Raw genomic sequence first — 17231 nt, 5'->3', positions numbered from 1 at the left:
AGGTAAAACTCTGATCACCTCCCAAAAGCCCTCCCTCTAAACATCAGAGTCACAGGAATTTCCTTCTATGTTAACCTCACAGTGGAAATACAATTTCAGCAGGAGTGTGATAGAGTAGGGAAGGTGGGGATTGGTGTCAGAGGGTGTCAGACTTTGACTTGGACCTTACTGACCTTACTCAAACCTTAGTACTGTTTGTCATTTAGGTCTCTGCTTTGTTGAATGCTGTTCAGCTCTTACTTAGTGGTTCTCTGCCCCACCCCATTCCCTTAAGGATTTTGGGCCTTGTGCTAGGCAGCTGCTCTAACGTGGAGATAAAGCCCAACACATACACACTTAGACATAGTCATTTGTTATGTTGTTTCCTTTTATTTGGCTTTGAATTTGTAGCCCTCCTGCCTCAGCCCCTCAGATAGCTCAGGGTACAGACCTCCATTTACAGATCTGGCTTAGCTGAGCTTTTTGTTAGTACAGGTGGGGGTGGTTTGGTTTTGTTTTTTGTTTTGTTTCATGGTGCTTATTTTGGCAGAAGTTGGATTGTAACACTTATTACGACAGGGTGCTAAAAGTCTCTAAAATATTTATTTCTCCCTGTAATTCATTGAGCTTTTGTATATTTTGAAGTTATGTTTTTAGGCATTTTTACGTTTATGGTTATCATAAATTCTTGGTAGTTAGTCTCTGTCCTTTGAGACCAACCTTGCCCCTCTCCTTCATTACTTTTAGCCCACCCAGTATAATGAGATCCTACTTTTTCATTCATCCTGACAATCTTGATACGTTTCCTCTGTTCATGGCTAGTCTAATTGTAACACATGCTTTAGGGAAGTAAAAGAGGAAAGCACCCCTTCTCTACCTCCCTTTCCTTTAGCTTCTGGTGCTCTCCATTGCCTCTAGATGCACATTTCTGCCTTCCTGTGCTCTGAGAACTTCTCTAGCTTTTCGGGTAGTCCCATCTGTTAGGAACAAGTTCTTCACTCTCCTTATCTAGACATACTTTTATTTTTACTCCTGATTTTCATTTGCTTGTTTGTTTTGGCTGTAAGCGTGTGTCTTTATGCTACAGCTTATGTCTGGAGTGGTCCGAGGACAGCTTGTGGGAGTCATTCTCTCCATCCATCATGTGGAGACCAGGGATCAGACTCAGTTATCGGGACTTTCCAGCAAGCTCTTTTATCAATCGATCCATCTTGCTGGCCCTTGTCTTTAGTCTTAAAGAATGCTTTCTGAAGATGTATGATTCCAAGTTGTACTTGTATTTGTTTTTTGTCTTTTGTCCTCTTTGGTAGCTCTTGCTAGCCTGGAACATTATGTAGACCAGGCTGGCCTCAAATTCACAGAGATCCACCTGCCTCTGTCCCTGGAGTGCTAGGATTAAAGGCATGCGCCTCCGTGCCCAGCTTCTGATTGCCTCTATTGCTTCTGATGTGGAAATTCATAGCAGTCAGTCCAGTTATTAATTTATTGAATGCTGTGCATTCTCTTTTTCTGACTTGAGAGTTTTCTCTCTAGTCTCAGTCTGATTATGATGTGACTACCATTGTTTTTCTTTGTATTTTTTCCATTTGGGCTTCACTGAGCTTTGAGCATCTATAAATCTATGTCTTTTATCAAATTTGGGAGTTAGGGCTATTGTTTCTTCAAATACTTTTTATTCTGTTTCATTCTCTTGCTGTCTCTCTGGCTATACATGTGTCAGGGCTTTGGTTTTGTCCTGGAAATCCGTCTGAGGTTGTGTTCATTATCTTCTAAACCATTTTCTCATTCTCTCTCTTCTTACATTGGAAAATTTCTATTCTTTAGGTACTGACTGTCATTTCCAATTTCAGGTAAGTTTCTTAGATACATTTTAATCCCAGGATTTCTGATTGGCTGTTTCATAGCATCTGCTTCTTTGAAGAGGTGTCCTATATGTTTAGTCACTACAAACCATTTTTCATTTTTTTATTGTTGGGCAGAGTTGGATAGCTACTTTTGGTTACTCTGTTCTGAATCTGTTGTTTGTTTATCTCGGTCAATTTGTATCAATTGCTCGCTCTTTTTGGATAGCATGTTGAGTAACTTTGGATATGGTTGGCTATGCAGGCTCTCAGCCTTTGTTTTATTCCTTTGAAGAGTGTTGGAGTATTTTGTTTTGGGAGGGTGCTGGAGTTGGATTTTATAAACTGCCTGTCCTGCGGGAGGTGTCTTTCCAGCTCTTCTCTTTCAGAGTTAGCTGGTTTCTCAGTGTGAGCTCTATCCTTACTTATTGTGGGTGTTGGCTAGAGACATGGACAACTTTATGCAAAGAGACTGGAACTTTGACTTTCCATATTTAGAATTCCATTAGGAGTTTTAGCTGTTTCCAGTATATGAAGTCTTGACGTTAAGGATGAAACCATCAAAATCAGAGATCTTGACAGATGCCCTTCCCCTTCCCAGTTCAGCACCCTTCCTGTTCCTTGTCTCTGTGACTGTCCAGGGCTGTATCTGTCTATGAGGATAGGTAGAATAGCATGTAACAGAATAGTAAAGTCAGTTGACTTATTCTTTACTAGCCGACCGGAGTCCATTATTACCCCTTTCTCCCTCCATTCTGTATTCTTCTCTCTCCCTTCCTCTTACCCCCATCTCTGTCTCCTTCTCCCTCCATCCTCTTAAATTCAGAACCAGCAGGCATCACTATGATCACTAATGACAGGGTAAGCAAGTTTACAGGTCCTTGTTAGCAAATATTCCCAAAAGTACTGCTTCTAATTTTGTGGAGAGTAGTTCCAAATACCTTGTATTTCTGCAAATTGTGGTCACCATAGCTGGGTTAACTTCTAGCAAATTAGACATTTCGGTGAAGTCATTCATCCTTTTTAAGACAATGATAGTAACTTTGATAGTAACTCTTCACTTGATGTGGATTATATCATTTCTGAACACTTACTTAACATTTTCATCTAAATTATCACAGTTGTGATATTGGGATAATTTCTCTTGCAGAGAGAATCAAAAGTTTTGTGTTTTAAAAAGAAAATTGTAGCAGATTTGATAATTAGAAATTTGTAACTAGTGTAAAAGCAAAAGAAACATTAATAGAAGAACATAACATTTATTTTCAAGGCTTTTACACAGTTTGACATAAGTATGCAGCCAGCCCTGAGAGCAGATGTGTGTAGTTTGTATGGGAACTGTAGCAGAATGCAGCTTCAGGTGGAAGGGTAAGTTAAAAGCCACAAAGTAGCTGGGTAGTGGTGGCACAAGCCTTTAATCCCAGCACTCAGGAAGCAGAAGCAGGCAGATCTCTGTGAGTTCGAGGCCAACCTGGTCTACAGAGCAAGTTCCAGGTCAGGCACCAAAGCTACACAGAGAAACCCTGTCTCAAAAAACCAAAACCAAAAAAAGCCATACAGTATGCCCAAGGCAGGATGCTAAGTGTATGAAACATGAACTCCCTTAACTATACTCTGTCATGTCAATAAAAGAATTCTTCTTTCAATTAGATATGAAGAGGCTGAAGTTCGGAAAAAACTTGAAGAAAAGGACAGACGGGAGGAAGAGCAGCTGCAACAGCAGAAAAGGCAGGAGGCAGGAAGAGAAGACAGTGGTGCAGTGGCCAAACGCTCTTTGGAGAATGTATCGGATTTCAAAAACAAAACCCAAAGGGTATTTCAAGTTTATTGTGTAAATCTGGTTCTGTTTGCCAGGTGACCTGCATTTAAGGAGTTGAGGAGCCATTGTAAAATTATTTGAAGCATTAGGGATAACATTTCATGTGATTAATCAGAAACTGAGTATGTCCCAGTAGCAGTTGGTTCTGGGTTTTCCCATTCTGGCCATCATTAGAGCAGCGACGTAAACTAACGAGGGGGATGAGAGGCAGCCTTGATTAGGATCTGGTCCATCTGCATTCTGGGCTCTGCTGAGCCTTGCCTAACAACTCTCGGACTCAGTTTCCTTCAAACAGGATCCTGAGGTATCTTTTACCTCATAATGAAATCTACATTAAGAGAAGGACTTGGGCCAAGTGTGGGCCAGGCATGGTTGAGGCACACCTTTAATCCCAGAATTTGGGAGGCAGAGGCCGGAGGATCTCTTGAGTCTGAAGCCAACCTGGTCTACAGAGAGAGTTCTGAGATAGCCAGGGCTACACAGAGAAACCGTATCCTGAAAAACCAAAAATAAATAAACTAAAAGAAGAGAGAAGGACTTGGTTTGATGCTTTATTTGGTCCCAAACAATTTTTGTTTGTGTCTGGAGTCTTATTTACTTCCTTCCTTCATTCCTTTCCTATTCATTTTCCCTGTGTCTGTCACTCTCTGCATTTCATTTAGTATTCTCAGCGATCGACAACTCTCCTTACTAAAAGCCACCAGCAGCTCAGTCTCTGCCAGCTGTCACTGTGCCTCTTTCAGAAATTACTCTTTGTAAAGCATAAACTCTTCTGAATTGTTGGAATCTTCGGAAGCCTTCTGCTTTGCTTTCTCTGACCTCTTGTGCATTTTGTAGACATTTGTAGCAGTCCTGTCCCTTGTGTGTTGGTTACTATTGTCATTTGGAAGATGTTTCACTGGGCTGGGCACTCTGGAAAGGTGAAGAAATGTCATCTTCCATTGTTGGAATTCATGATGTGTGACAAAGCCACAACTTAGGGAGATATTTGTCAATGGGTCAAGTGACTACCATCACCAAATAACAGGGCTTGAAAGATTGTATGAAGGGAACCTTTTCCTTTTGTTGACTTTGCAAAAGTGAATAGTCACTTTTTTTTTTCAGTTGAGATTGGGTCTCTTGAAGTCCAAGCTAGCACAGACTCACTGTGTAGGCAAGGCAGCCTTGAATTTCTGTTCCTCCTACCTCCACCTCCCAATTTCTAGGGTTAAAGGCCTTTGTAATCATACCCAGTTAACGGGATGCAGGGGCAAGCAAATGGTGGCCAGCTGAGTCACAACTCCAGCTACATCTCTGTTCCTTTGCCCTGCTGTACCTGTCTCCTACACCTCTTCTTTTGCTTGAGTGTTTGAGAACAGTCTCCAGCTGCTTTGCTACTTGACTGCTATCCAGCTCACATACTGCAGTTCTGTATCCCACCCAGAATATAACAGTAACTCCTCAGTGTTCCCTGGTACTCGGTCTATATCAGACTTTCCTGTCTTAGCATAATTGATTTTCAAGTTGATTTGTTGAATCATGACGCTAAACAAGGAACTGTCTTTTCCTTGTTATATGTCTTAAGGTTCTAAAATAATCCCTACTTGAGATTCTCCTCCTTTGACTTTTCATACTGTGCACTTGGCTGGATTGAGACAGCGAACCACATTTTGTGTTGTTCCCCTGGCCTGTAGGTTTTCATTGTCTCCAGCATTGTCAGGGGAGGTGCAGTTTTGTTTCATGATAAGAATTCTCTGCAGATGGTGCCTTGTGCTTCATATTGTGTCACACTAAGAGGCAGGTGATATACATAACTGTGCAAATATGCGCATACAAGTGTGCTGCTAACTTGACCCATAGGTCCAGATGGGTCCTCAGTTTTCCCATCTGTAAAATAAACTCCCTTCCTATAGGGTCACCTCAAGTTGCTTTGGTTAGAAAATGTAAACTAAGTGGTATGTTGTATTACTTGATTTCCCTTTAATTTTATAGTGGAAAGCGCTGACTAGAATAGCTAGAATTGCTGTTTCATTTCAGAAGTCTTTCTAATTAAGTACTACTTTTAAATTAGATGTGATACCTCCTTAAGAAAATTTGAGAATGAACAGTGATTCTGATACGCTGCTGCTTACTTTAGCTGCTGCCTAGTAAAAGAACACAGCAAAACCATTATGTGTCTGAATTCTTGAGGATGGAGGGCATCACTGGGTATTGAACCCAGTGCTTCATGCCCTTGAGGCAAGTGCTCTAATACTGAGCTCTATTCCTGTTTATGTGCATTTTTATAAAGTGTCATTACTTGGTACACTGTATTTCTTAGTTTTCTATTGTAATTAAGTATTAAGTTTGAGCATTTTTTCCTATGAAATTGAAACTCTTTTCCTCTGTGAACTAGATCAATGGTGAGAAGAGTGAAAAGGGTGGAACTGCAGAGAAAGGTATGTGAGACAGGATGTCCTTTCAAGTTCTTGTAAGTTTACTCAGTTTGATGCAGTGAGGGTCTCAGCACATGTGTGTTTTCCTGTACTCTACAAATACATTGAAATGCTGTAAGTTCTGTATTGATTTACTGGGGGGGGAGGGTATGGTTATTTTTAGCCTGGCATGATAAGCAGTTGTTTACTTATCTTCTTTTCTAGATGCAGTAGTTAAAACTAATAGTGTTTGAGAGGATGGACTCTCGGGAACTGCTCCTCAGTATCTTGATATGATACTTACCACTTACCACTCTACCCCAGGTTACCCATCTGGAAAGTGGGGTTGCATTTTCTTTTCCTGTTGCTATGATAAAATACTCTTAACAAACTGGGTGGTGGTGCATACCTTTAATCCCAGCACACTGGAGCGGACCTCTTTGAGTTTGAGGCCAGCCTGGTCTTCAGAGTGAGTTACAGGACAGCCAGGGCTACACGCTGTCTCAAAAATAAAATACCCTGCCGGGCGGTGGTGACACACACCTTTAATCCCAGCACTTGGGAGGCAGAGGCAGGTGGATCTCTGTGAGTTCGAGACCAGCCTGGTTTCAAGAGCTAGTTCCAGGACAGGCTCCAAAACCACAGAGAAACCCTGTCTCGAAAAACCAAAAAAAAAAAAAAAAAGAAAAAAAAAATACCCTAACAAAAGCAACTTATGAGAAGAAGGTTTAGTTGTGGCTCAGTTCCAGGGCACAGTCCACCACAGCGGGAAAGTCATGGTGTTGGGAACTGAGGTATCTGGTCATGTCGGGAAGCAGAGGGAGATGACTGCTAGCTCTCACCCAAACAGAACCTCAGGCATGGAACTGTGCCCCCCCCACGGTTAATATTAACTGTCAAAGGTGTTGATAAGAGGTTCATAGTTAATTTCAGCTAATACATGTTGAACTTTCAGAATCCACAGTAAATTTAAGGGTTATTAGCTGTTATTATTTGTGACTCTACGGTAGTAAGAATTATTTAACAAGTGCTTTCACCTCCTGAGGAAAAAAATCTGAACCTGTAATTTGTATGTATCCCTAGGTGGTATTGATGATCTCATGATAATTATCTGACCTAGCAACAGGAGTTAGGAAGTTGACTTCATCTACTAGAGAAATTTCCTGCTCTTTCAGAAAGGATTAAAATTAAACAATTATATGTAACACAAAACACTTATGTACTAAGCATATTATCATATAGTAATCTCAAAAGTAAACTAAGAAGTGTAGGTGTGATAGCTCATGGTGCTTGCTTAGCTGTTATCCTTCTGGGTGACTTGTGTTCTCTGCTTGTTTAGTCTGCTCATTATCAAATTGATCTTGATGGTTTGAGAGGAAGGAAGGAGGTTTTAGCAGCTATTCATAAGATTACCTGTGTTTCTCACAGCTGCAGAAACAGCCCTCTGTATCTAAAGTTGCTTGTGATTTTTTTTTAATTATTTATTTATTATGTATATGGTGTTCTGTCCGCATGTATCCCTGCAGGCCAGAAGAGGGCACCAGATCTCATTGTAGATGGTTGTGAGCCACCATGCGGTTGCTGGGAGTTGAGCTCAGAACCTGTGGAAGAGCAGCCAGTGCTCTTAACTGCTGAGCCATCTCTCCAGCCCCAGCTTATAATGTTTTTTGATCTTTCACTTCAGGTCGTAAAGCTGACAAAAAATAGCAACCTAGAGAGTTTTGTTTGGTTTATTTTTGCCAAGTTGCACACCCTATCCCAATTAAACAAATAATTGGAAGTCTAAACTTTCAAATAGTCTTCATAGCACTTCTCCAAAGACTTGAAAAAGAATTCGAAGATAAACTAGAACCTTTTGAGACTTCTTTGTTATGATAACAACTTATCTGCTGTAACCCGACCTTGAATTTTAAGGGGTGACCTTGAATGTAAGTACTCTACCACGCCCAGTTTGTGTAGTTGCTAGGGACTAACCCAGGGCCTTAGTGGACTGGATATAACCTGCTGAGCCACATCACCAGCCCTGGTGATTTTATTAACAGTTTATTTTGGTGTGTGAATTGTTTTCTGTCTTATTAAGACACATTTAATTTTCTTTCTTTGAGATTAGTAGTAGAAGGAACACCAGATACAGTGGTGACCATGACATAAAGTTTTTAACTGGGCGATGGTAGGCACAATGGAATCAAACCCAGAGCTGAGCACAGCTACGCAGACACTATTCCATCAAGTTATGTGTCTAGCCTGTGTATAAACAAGACATGGGATTTGTCTCTTAGTAAATGTTAACAGAAATTATACTTAGTGTTCTTGTAAAAGATAAAACATGGTACGATGGGCTGGCAAGTCAGATGCCAAGTATACTTTGCTCTTCGAAGTTTGCTAACGTGCCAGCACATGGAACAGGGTGTTTCTTGTTGTTTACTACTGTGTCTCTCAATTCCAAGGAGCAATCACAGCAAAGGAGCTGTATACAATGATGATGGATAAAAACATCAGCTTGATTATAATGGATGCTCGAAAAATGCAGGATTATCAGCATTCCTGTATCTCAGATTCTCTCAGTGTTCCTGAAGAAGCTATCAGTCCAGGGTAGGTCACTATGTGTTTGGATAGAAATGGAGGAGGAGTGGGTCTGGGGGAGAGGGAACGTGTGTGCGGCTGCGAGGAGAGGAGGAAGGGGATGTAGTATATGAGAGAGCAATACATTTTAAAAAATACAGCTTGGCGGTGGTACACACCTTAAATCCCAGCACTTGGGAGGCAAAAGCAGGCTGATATATGAGTTCAAGGCCAAACTGTTCTACAGAATGAGTTCCTGGATAGCCAGGGCTATACAGAGAAACCTTGTCTCAAAAAAACAAAAATAAAAGAGAGTCAGGGTCCTGCTGTGCTAACAGGATGGCCTTGAATTTGTGACCCTTCCTTTTGGCCTCCCTAGTGTGTAAATGACTGTGCTTTGATAGTCATCTCTATTACTGTGTATAGTGCACTGTGTTCATTCTCATCGCTCCTTGTGTCCCTTTGTGTGACTACAGTATAATTTAATTATCCGTGTTATTTCTAAACTTGCCCTTTATATATTGGATTTGATAGTGCTTTTTCCATTTATACAGGGACATATGAGTTGTTTTTTTTTTTTTTTTTTTTGATTTTCGAGACAGGGTTTCTCCGTAGCTTTTTGGTTCCTGTCCTGGAACTAGCTCTTGTAGACCAGGCTGGCCTCAAACTCACAGAGATCTGCCTGCCTCTGCCTCCCGAGTGCTGGGATTAAAGACGTGCGCCACCACCGCCCGGCTGACATATGAATTTATTAAAATAAACAATATAATTAATATTTTTATTATTAAGTTATATTTTAAATTATAGAACAAATTATGAAGGTAATACATGAGAAACTTAAATTTAAGAAACGCTTGTTGATTGTGTTATTCCCCAATATGTGTTCACTAGAATGCCAATCCTAAAAGGAATGTGTGAGCAAATAAATGCCGCTTAAAAACCTCTCATTCCGCCGGGCAGTGGTGGCGCACGCCTTTAATCCCAGCACTAGGGAGGCAGAGACAGGCGGATCTCTGTGAGTTCGAGGCCAGCCTGGTCTACAAAGGGAGTTCCAGGACAGGCTTCAAAGCTACAGAGAAACTCTGTCTCGAAAAAACCAAAAAAAAAAAAACCAAAAAAAAAAAACAAACCTCTCATTCCATTTGTTTCCATTCTTTCAGGCCGTACGTTTTAATCTGTCTCTCTGTAAGGACAGCTAGGAGATGGTATTTTATATTAGCTCCTCTTCACTTCCCAGTAGATAAAGTAACCAGTGTTATTACTTAGGAAGAGGTTTGTTTTGTTTAATTCTTAGTCCACCATTTTGATTTATTTGCGGGTAAAGGTTTCACTAGTCCCATTCAGCTTGCTAGTATTGTCAGTTAAATACTGAAATGCCTGCTAAATGCTGGTTTCTAAGCACCGGCACCTTTTACCAAAGGAATGGGTCTGTTATTCTGTCATTCAGCAAATATTTACTGAGAGGTACACTGGGTTACTTACTAGGCTTCTCAGTGATGAGGCTTAATCAGTGAACAGATAGAAGTTGTTGTCTTTGTAAGCTTTAATTAAATAAGCAGTTAAGATAAGAAAAACAATAAAAATTAAAAATATAATGTTCTTTATGTTAGTAAGGTGTGGTAGGTGGGTATATATTGGGATGTGTGGGTGTGTCTGTCTGTCTTGGAGTAGACCCTAAAATTTAGTTCCAGGAAGACTCAGAGAAAAGTTCTTAACAAGTGTTAAATATGTAGGGGAAATGGTGGTGCACATTCTGAGGTCAGGCATGGGGAGCAACCAGAGAATACAGCAAGAATAGAAGACCCTAGGCAGGGTCACTGAATGAGTCAAGAATCAAAGGTCAGTGACTGGTGTGGATGAGCAAAGAGGGCAAGCAGTTAAAGAAGAGAAGGGAGCAGTAAGAGGATTGGGGTCTGTGTCACGGGCCATGTTAAGGATGTGTGTGAGCTTCCATATGAGCAAAGGGGTAGCAGAACACTCTCCTGGGTAGTTGAGAACATGCTGATGGAAGGATGCGAGCGTAGACCTGAGCTGTGAAGGTGGCAGTAATGTCTCCTGGTGTACTGCTCTGAGGATTCAATAAGGTCCAAAGCATACAGAGCAGTACCTGACACTGTCGGCGTGTGTGTGCTTGCTAATTAAATTAAATCTTGCTGTTTAGCTTTTATATGTATAGGAAGAAGTGAGCTTAAATATGAGTAATGTTGCTAAGGTGATTTGGCGAAGGAAGTTGTCTGGATGATTTCCTGTTTGTTTTGTGTCCCCTCTCCATTTTTTTTTTTTTTTAAAAAGCGGTCAGAATTAAGTCTGTTTCTTTCCCTCCCTAATAATTATTAGAAAGCACTAGCATGCAGTAACGAAGAGGGGAGTAAAGTTTGTGCTGGTGTGGCAGAGTACAAGGCTTATTTCTCCACTTTGCCTCAGTACAAATGTTCATTCATTTCAGAGTCACTGCCAGTTGGATTGAAGCAAACCTCTCAGATGATTCTAAAGACACTTGGAAAAAGAGGGGGAGTGTGGACTATGTGGTACTGCTCGACTGGTTTAGTTCAGCAAAAGATTTGCAGCTTGGAACCACACTGCGGAGTCTGAAAGACGCACTTTTCAAGGTTGGCAGCTCCCCTTGCTACTTTGACAAGCTCTTTCTGATTGTTGGGTAATTGTGGAGACTGGTTTTGACTGGCTCCGCTAGACTTTTAAACCAACTGTTCACCTAGGAAGTTGTATTCAGTAACCACCTTAGAGGTGAACATTTAATATTGAAAGTCATAGGTGTTCTTGAGTCAAGACTCAGCTACTCCAAGTTTGGAAATTTTATTAAGGGGGTTAGGATGTGTGCTTATCTTTGGTGTTTATTCCAGCATTGGGAGTATCTGTACATGTACACACACACACACACACACAGTAGTAATCATTATAAATGATACAACTGTTATTGACATTCATGTAAAAGAAAAAGCTGCAAATTAAGAGTTTCATCATCTTATAAAAATGCATTTTGAGCCGGGCGGTGGTGGCGCACGCCTTTAATCCCAGCACTCGGGAGGCAGAGGCAGGCGGATCTCTGTGAGTTCGAGACCAGCCTGGTGTACAAGAGCTAGTTCCAGGACAGGCTCCAAAACCACAGAGAAACCCTGTCTCGAAAAACAAAAACAACAAAAAAAAAATGCATTTTGAAAAGTGTGTATGTACGTGGAGACTAGGAACTAACTCCAGAATGTTAGGGAGTGTCTCTGGGTGGTCAGGTTTTACGTAGCTTTGTCTTGGATTTGTTTTATTACTTTCCTTCTAAGATCACAGGTTGTTTCTTGGTTCTTAAAACTTGTGTTGATTTATACCTAATACTTCATTTAAAGTTGGAGTTTGAATTTAATTATTCTTTGTTTTCATTTTGCAGTAGTTCTACATTTTGTTTGTTGTGGGTTGTGATTTTTGCTGTCAAGAGACTGCTACCATCTTACAAATATTCTGTCTTTATTTTCTAGTGGGAAAGTAAAACTGTCCTGCGCCACGAGCCTCTGGTGTTGGAGGGGGGCTATGAAAACTGGCTCCTTTGCTATCCGCAGTATACAACAAATGCTAAGGTCACTCCACCCCCTCGAAGCAAAACTGAAGAGGTGTCTGTCTCATGTATGTATGTGAAAAATTTGTTTAAAATTGCTTCAGTACAGAATAAAACATTTATATGTTCAGGGTAACCTTGTTTGTATATGCCTTTGTCCTGATTTATATGTTCAGGGTAACTTTGTTTGTATATGCCTTTGTCCTGTTAAATACTAGTTTGTTTTCAGGCAAAATAGTACAGAATAGGATTCATGTTTTAAGACTGCGGTGATTGCCATTTCATTCACATTTAGCTATCACAAAGAACATGTATAACATAAATATTGTGTTGGAGTTTGCTGTTCTTAAAAACGATACATTTTTCTTTTGGGGATTTTAGTGGATTTTACTTATCCCTCACTGGAAGAACCAGTTCCTCCCAAACTTCCTGCCCAGATGTCTCCTTTACCTATAGAAGTAGATGAAAATGCAGAATTGGTAACTGGTCAAGATGAAAAACCGAGACCACAGAACTTGTCAGCTCTCGCCGGACCCAGTGCCGCTCCCAAAGCCGAAGCTTCACCCATAATTCAGCCTGTGCCTGCTGCAAAGACTGTCCCACAGGTATGCTATTTTTTTCTTTCAACTAACTTTCTTATTTTTTGTTTTGATACCACATTGACACATAACATACAGGGTTTTATCTGTAACCTGTGACCCCTTGGGAAACATCAGAAGGATCTGTACATCTTGTCACCTTTATTTTTCCTAAAAGTTTTTATAACCCATCCCTGTGGCCATGGCTTTATTATATCACTTACAAGATTTCTGATCAGCTGGTGGCCATTTCCTACACCCTGTAGCAAAGGCTTGCTTTCAGAAGTGAGCTGAAGAGGTCAGCTGGTTACACTGCAGTGATCTGACCAGCACAGCTATCCTGACGAAGCTAGCAAATGATCAGTCCCTCTTACAGATGGTCTGCAGTCTACACGTAGCCCACACACCACCCAGAGTTTATGTCCTCTCTGCATCCCTTCTGATAGCTGCAGTGCAGCACCGTTCAGAGAGTAATACTGAGGAGAGTTCCCTTACATGCTTAGGCAGGAACACATTTTTCAAACAAAACATTTCCACGTGGAACCCATCACTTTGGCGTGTGAACCTGTCATTATGAAGGGTATTTTGCCTGCTTTTGCATATGAGAAATGTGAGTTGTCAGTATTTTGGTTTTAAAGCATCATTTTAGTTCCATTTCATTGCAGTTTGAAATGTTAACAATAGTTATTTAAGGGGGCTGGAGAGATGGCTCAGTAGTTAAGAACATTGCCTGCTCTTCCAAAGGTCCTGAGTTCAATTCCCGGCAACCACATGGTGGCTCACAACCATCTGTAATGAGGTCTGGTGCCCTCTTCTGGCCTGCAGACATACACACAGACAGAATATTGTATGATAATAAATAAATAAATAAATAAATAAATAAATAAATAAATAAATAAATAAATGCATGCTTTTTAAAAACAATAGTTATTTAAGCCTGAAATGGTGGCTTTTAATCCCAGCACTCGGAAGGCAGAGGCAGGCGGATCTCTGTGTGTTCAAGGCCAGCCTGGTCTACAGAGCTATTTCCAGGACAACTAGAATCTCCTGAAGGTTGTTAGAGCAGTGTTAGAGCAGCCAAAGCAGGTCTTAACACCCACATTCCAGGAATAGGGCTGCGGAGAGCTCAGTCAGTAAAGCACCTGCTGTGCAGCATGAGAGCCTGAGTCTGGAGCCCAGTGCCCACAACAGAGCCACGTGCAGCATCACACACCTGGAATCCCACCCTGATCGGTGAGCTCCAGGTTCAGTGAAAGACCCATCTCAGAAAGTAAAGATGGAGGACCAACAAGATGGCTCAGCAGCTAAAGATGACTGAGTTTAATCCCTGGGATCCATGTAGTAGAAAGAGAACCAACTCCCGCAGATTATCCTCTGACGCCCCCCTCAAAAATTAAATAATTACATAAAATTAATAATAGCGTTTAAAAAATAGAACAGTAAGGTGAAAAAGAGGGCTAGTGAGACCTAGTGCTGTGAGTTCAGCCTCTGGATCTTACAAGATGGCATAGGAGACCCAACCTCTCAGAGTTGTCTTGACCATACTTGACTCTGCACTCGCACTCATGTGCAGCATGCACACACACTAAACAAAATGTTTTCATATTAAAGAATGGAAAGGGGGCTGGAGAGATGGCTCAGTGGTTAAGAGCATTGCCTGCTCTTCCAAAGGTCCTGAGTTCAATTCCCAGCAACCACATGGTGGCTCACAACCATCTGTAATGAGGTCTGGTGTCCTCTTCTGGCCTGCAAGCATACACACAGACAGACAATTGTATACATAATAAATAAATAGATATTAAAAAAAAAGACAAAAAATAGCATTAAAAAAAAAAAAGAATGGAAAGTAGGCCAGGCAGTGTGTGTTTGAGGCCAGCCTGGTCTACAAAGTGAGTTCCAGGACATTTGCACAGAGAAACCCTGTCTCAAAAACAAAACAAACAAAAAGAATGAAAAGTAGACAGGCCATGGTAAAATGTTTATTTTATTGATTCATTTTGTGCTTGAATGTATGTGTGTACACTACAGCCTAAGTACAATGAGTAACACTGTAAAGTAGGGTTTTATTAAACAAGAGATAGCATGTATTGACAGAGGTTTCTGTCCCTCCCATCTTGTAGCCATTCAGTCCCAAAGAAGCACATAGAGGATTACATTAAGTATAAACTGGTTGGCCTATTCAGTTTTCTTATTAACTAACTTTTACATATTAACTCATAATTCTTGTCTGTGCTAGCCACGTGGCTTGATACCTTAATCAGTGAGGCATTCTCATCTTGCTTCCTCTGCATCTGGATCATGGCTGTAGGCTGAGCCTTTCCTCGTCCCAGAATTCTACTGTTCTGGTCACCCCACCTATACTCTCTGCCTGGCTACTGGCCAATTGGTGTTTTATTAAACCAATACAAGTGACAAATCTTGCAAAGTACAAGACCACTGTTCCACAGCAAACATGGTCAGATGTCTTTGAAAAAGATTACTTGGGCAGGTGAAGGCACTGGCCACATAAACCTGAACTTGAGTTTAATCCCTGGAAAGGGTTCCATAAAGGTGGGAGGAAAGAGCCAACTCCACAGAATTGTCCTTTAACTGTCACATGTGTGCTGGGCATATGCGATGTGCCCACACATCACACTATATGCACACATAATTTGTGAAATGATCACTCTCAGCACAGTGTAGGGAAGTAACTAGAAATGGAGAGAAACAGGCGAGCAGGCAGTGGGAGGCTGTGCTGGAGTTCTGGAGAGAGAATGATCTTGGTATAGGCTTCTGGGTAGTCACAGAGATGGGTATACAGCTGTGTGCAATTTCACCAGGCAGCAGAAAACTGGGAAGAACGTGGCCTAAAACTATCAGCTGACTGCTTTTACAGCTGTTTGGAGAGTGAAGGGAAGCTCCATGTTTGTGGGCATCATACATTTATTTTTGGCCATGTTTAGTGTGAGGTATTATTGGCTACTTATGTGGGGATGGGCAGGGGTAGTTGGGTGTGTAGGAGTGGAGCGTCATTCTCCTCTGTCAGCTCTAGGTACTAGAGTTGAGCTTTAAGACATATGTAACTCTTCTGAGCACAGAATGCTCATTGCAAACTAAAACTGAAATAACACTCATATTTGCTGAGGTAGGAGAATTGTGGGTTTGAAGCCAACTTGACCTATGTGCAAGACCTTGCCTCAAAACCAAGACAAAAAACACGCTTTGTTCTGCTTTTGTTTCTCTAAGGTTGATCGTACGAAAAAACCAGCAGTGAAATTGCCTGAAGATCATAGAATAAAATCTGAAAATACAGATCAGAGTGGAAGAGTTCTTCCTGATCGTTCCACCAAGCCAGTATTTCCTCCTCCGACTGCCATGTTAACAGATGAAGAAAAAGCCCGTATTCATGAAGAAACCGCCCTTCTCATGGAGAAAAACAAGCAGGAGAGGGAACTTTGGGAAAGGCAGCAGAAGGAGCAGAAAGAGAAGCTGAGGAGGGAGGAACAAGAGCGCAAAGCTGGAAAGACACAGGACTTGGAAGAACATGACATCAGTGAGAACCAACTCAAAACAAAGGCCGAGCTGGAGAAGAGAGACAGCAAACAGACTAAGATGGAAGAAAAAGAGCCCTCAGCAGACAGGGGCCAGGAAGCCACAGGGACAAAAAGACAAAGTAAAAGTGAACACGAGGCTTCTGATGCCAAGATGTCTGTGGAAGGTAAAAGGTGTCCCACATCAGGAGTGCAGAAGAGGCCACCAGATGTGTCCCCTGCATCCGTGTCAGGAGAACTGAGTGCAAGCAAGGTAGGTAGAACTGAAGGTAAATGTGTTTACGATGGGGGTACAGTGACCTTCCATAGACAGGGCAAGCATTCTGCATAGTGCTCTAGAGAGTGAGAGACTGTCCTGAGTCATTGGTATTTGCTTCCCTGCACTCTTTTGAGATCTGTGGCGATGTACATTAAATGACTTTTTGGCAATAGAATTTTTTTTGTTGGTGAAATGCCGTACCTATTTAGTTACTGCTAGATTTAGCTATATTCGTTTCTGTGTTGGTGTGTAACCATCTAAAGTACTAGGATGAAATACAATCTCATGACAAAGAAGGTGCCAAAAGTTAAGTTAGTTTTTGTCTACTTAGAATGTGTAGTCAGCCGGGCAGTGGTGGCGTAGCTTTGGAGCATGTCCTGGAACTCTCTGTAGACCATAACTCACAGAAATCCACCTGCCTCAAAGAAAAGAAAGAAAAAAGAAAAAATCCTCCTGCCTCTGCCACCGAGTGCTGGTATTAAAGGCATGCACCACCACCACTCAGCTCAGATGAGGAACTCAAGGAAGTCTACAAACAAAAATGTTTCTAAAGTTAGAAGTAGTCAGTATGGAGGTTGTTACTTCAGTGTATTGACCTGTATGTACTTATATATAACGCTTCATTATTTTTGTAAAATGGATATAAAAGAAGCTATGTTAGGAGGGAAGATGGTTTAGAATAGGCCATGAGGTAATCATCTGGTAGGT

The 17231-nt window shown here is 41.3% G+C and overlaps 1 protein-coding gene across 1 annotated transcript in view; it reads left to right on the top strand.

Moving 5' to 3' along the window:
* Usp8 (ubiquitin specific peptidase 8) overlaps positions 1 to 17231 on the top strand; it is a 53045-nt gene that overhangs the window by 21537 nt on the left and 14277 nt on the right. The window contains exons 5-11 of the mRNA XM_057780410.1: positions 3471 to 3633; positions 6014 to 6056; positions 8480 to 8624; positions 11041 to 11203; positions 12080 to 12224; positions 12538 to 12761; positions 15960 to 16517. Coding sequence (XP_057636393.1) covers positions 3471 to 3633; positions 6014 to 6056; positions 8480 to 8624; positions 11041 to 11203; positions 12080 to 12224; positions 12538 to 12761; positions 15960 to 16517 — 1441 coding nt within the window. The remainder of the gene's footprint in view (positions 1 to 3470; positions 3634 to 6013; positions 6057 to 8479; positions 8625 to 11040; positions 11204 to 12079; positions 12225 to 12537; positions 12762 to 15959; positions 16518 to 17231) is intronic.

This window comes from Chionomys nivalis, chromosome 9 (assembly GCF_950005125.1).
Source record: "Chionomys nivalis chromosome 9, mChiNiv1.1, whole genome shotgun sequence".
NCBI lineage: Eukaryota > Metazoa > Chordata > Mammalia > Rodentia > Cricetidae > Chionomys > Chionomys nivalis.
The sequence above is the reverse complement of the archived record's forward strand: the minus strand, read 5'-3'. Positions and strand labels throughout refer to the sequence as shown.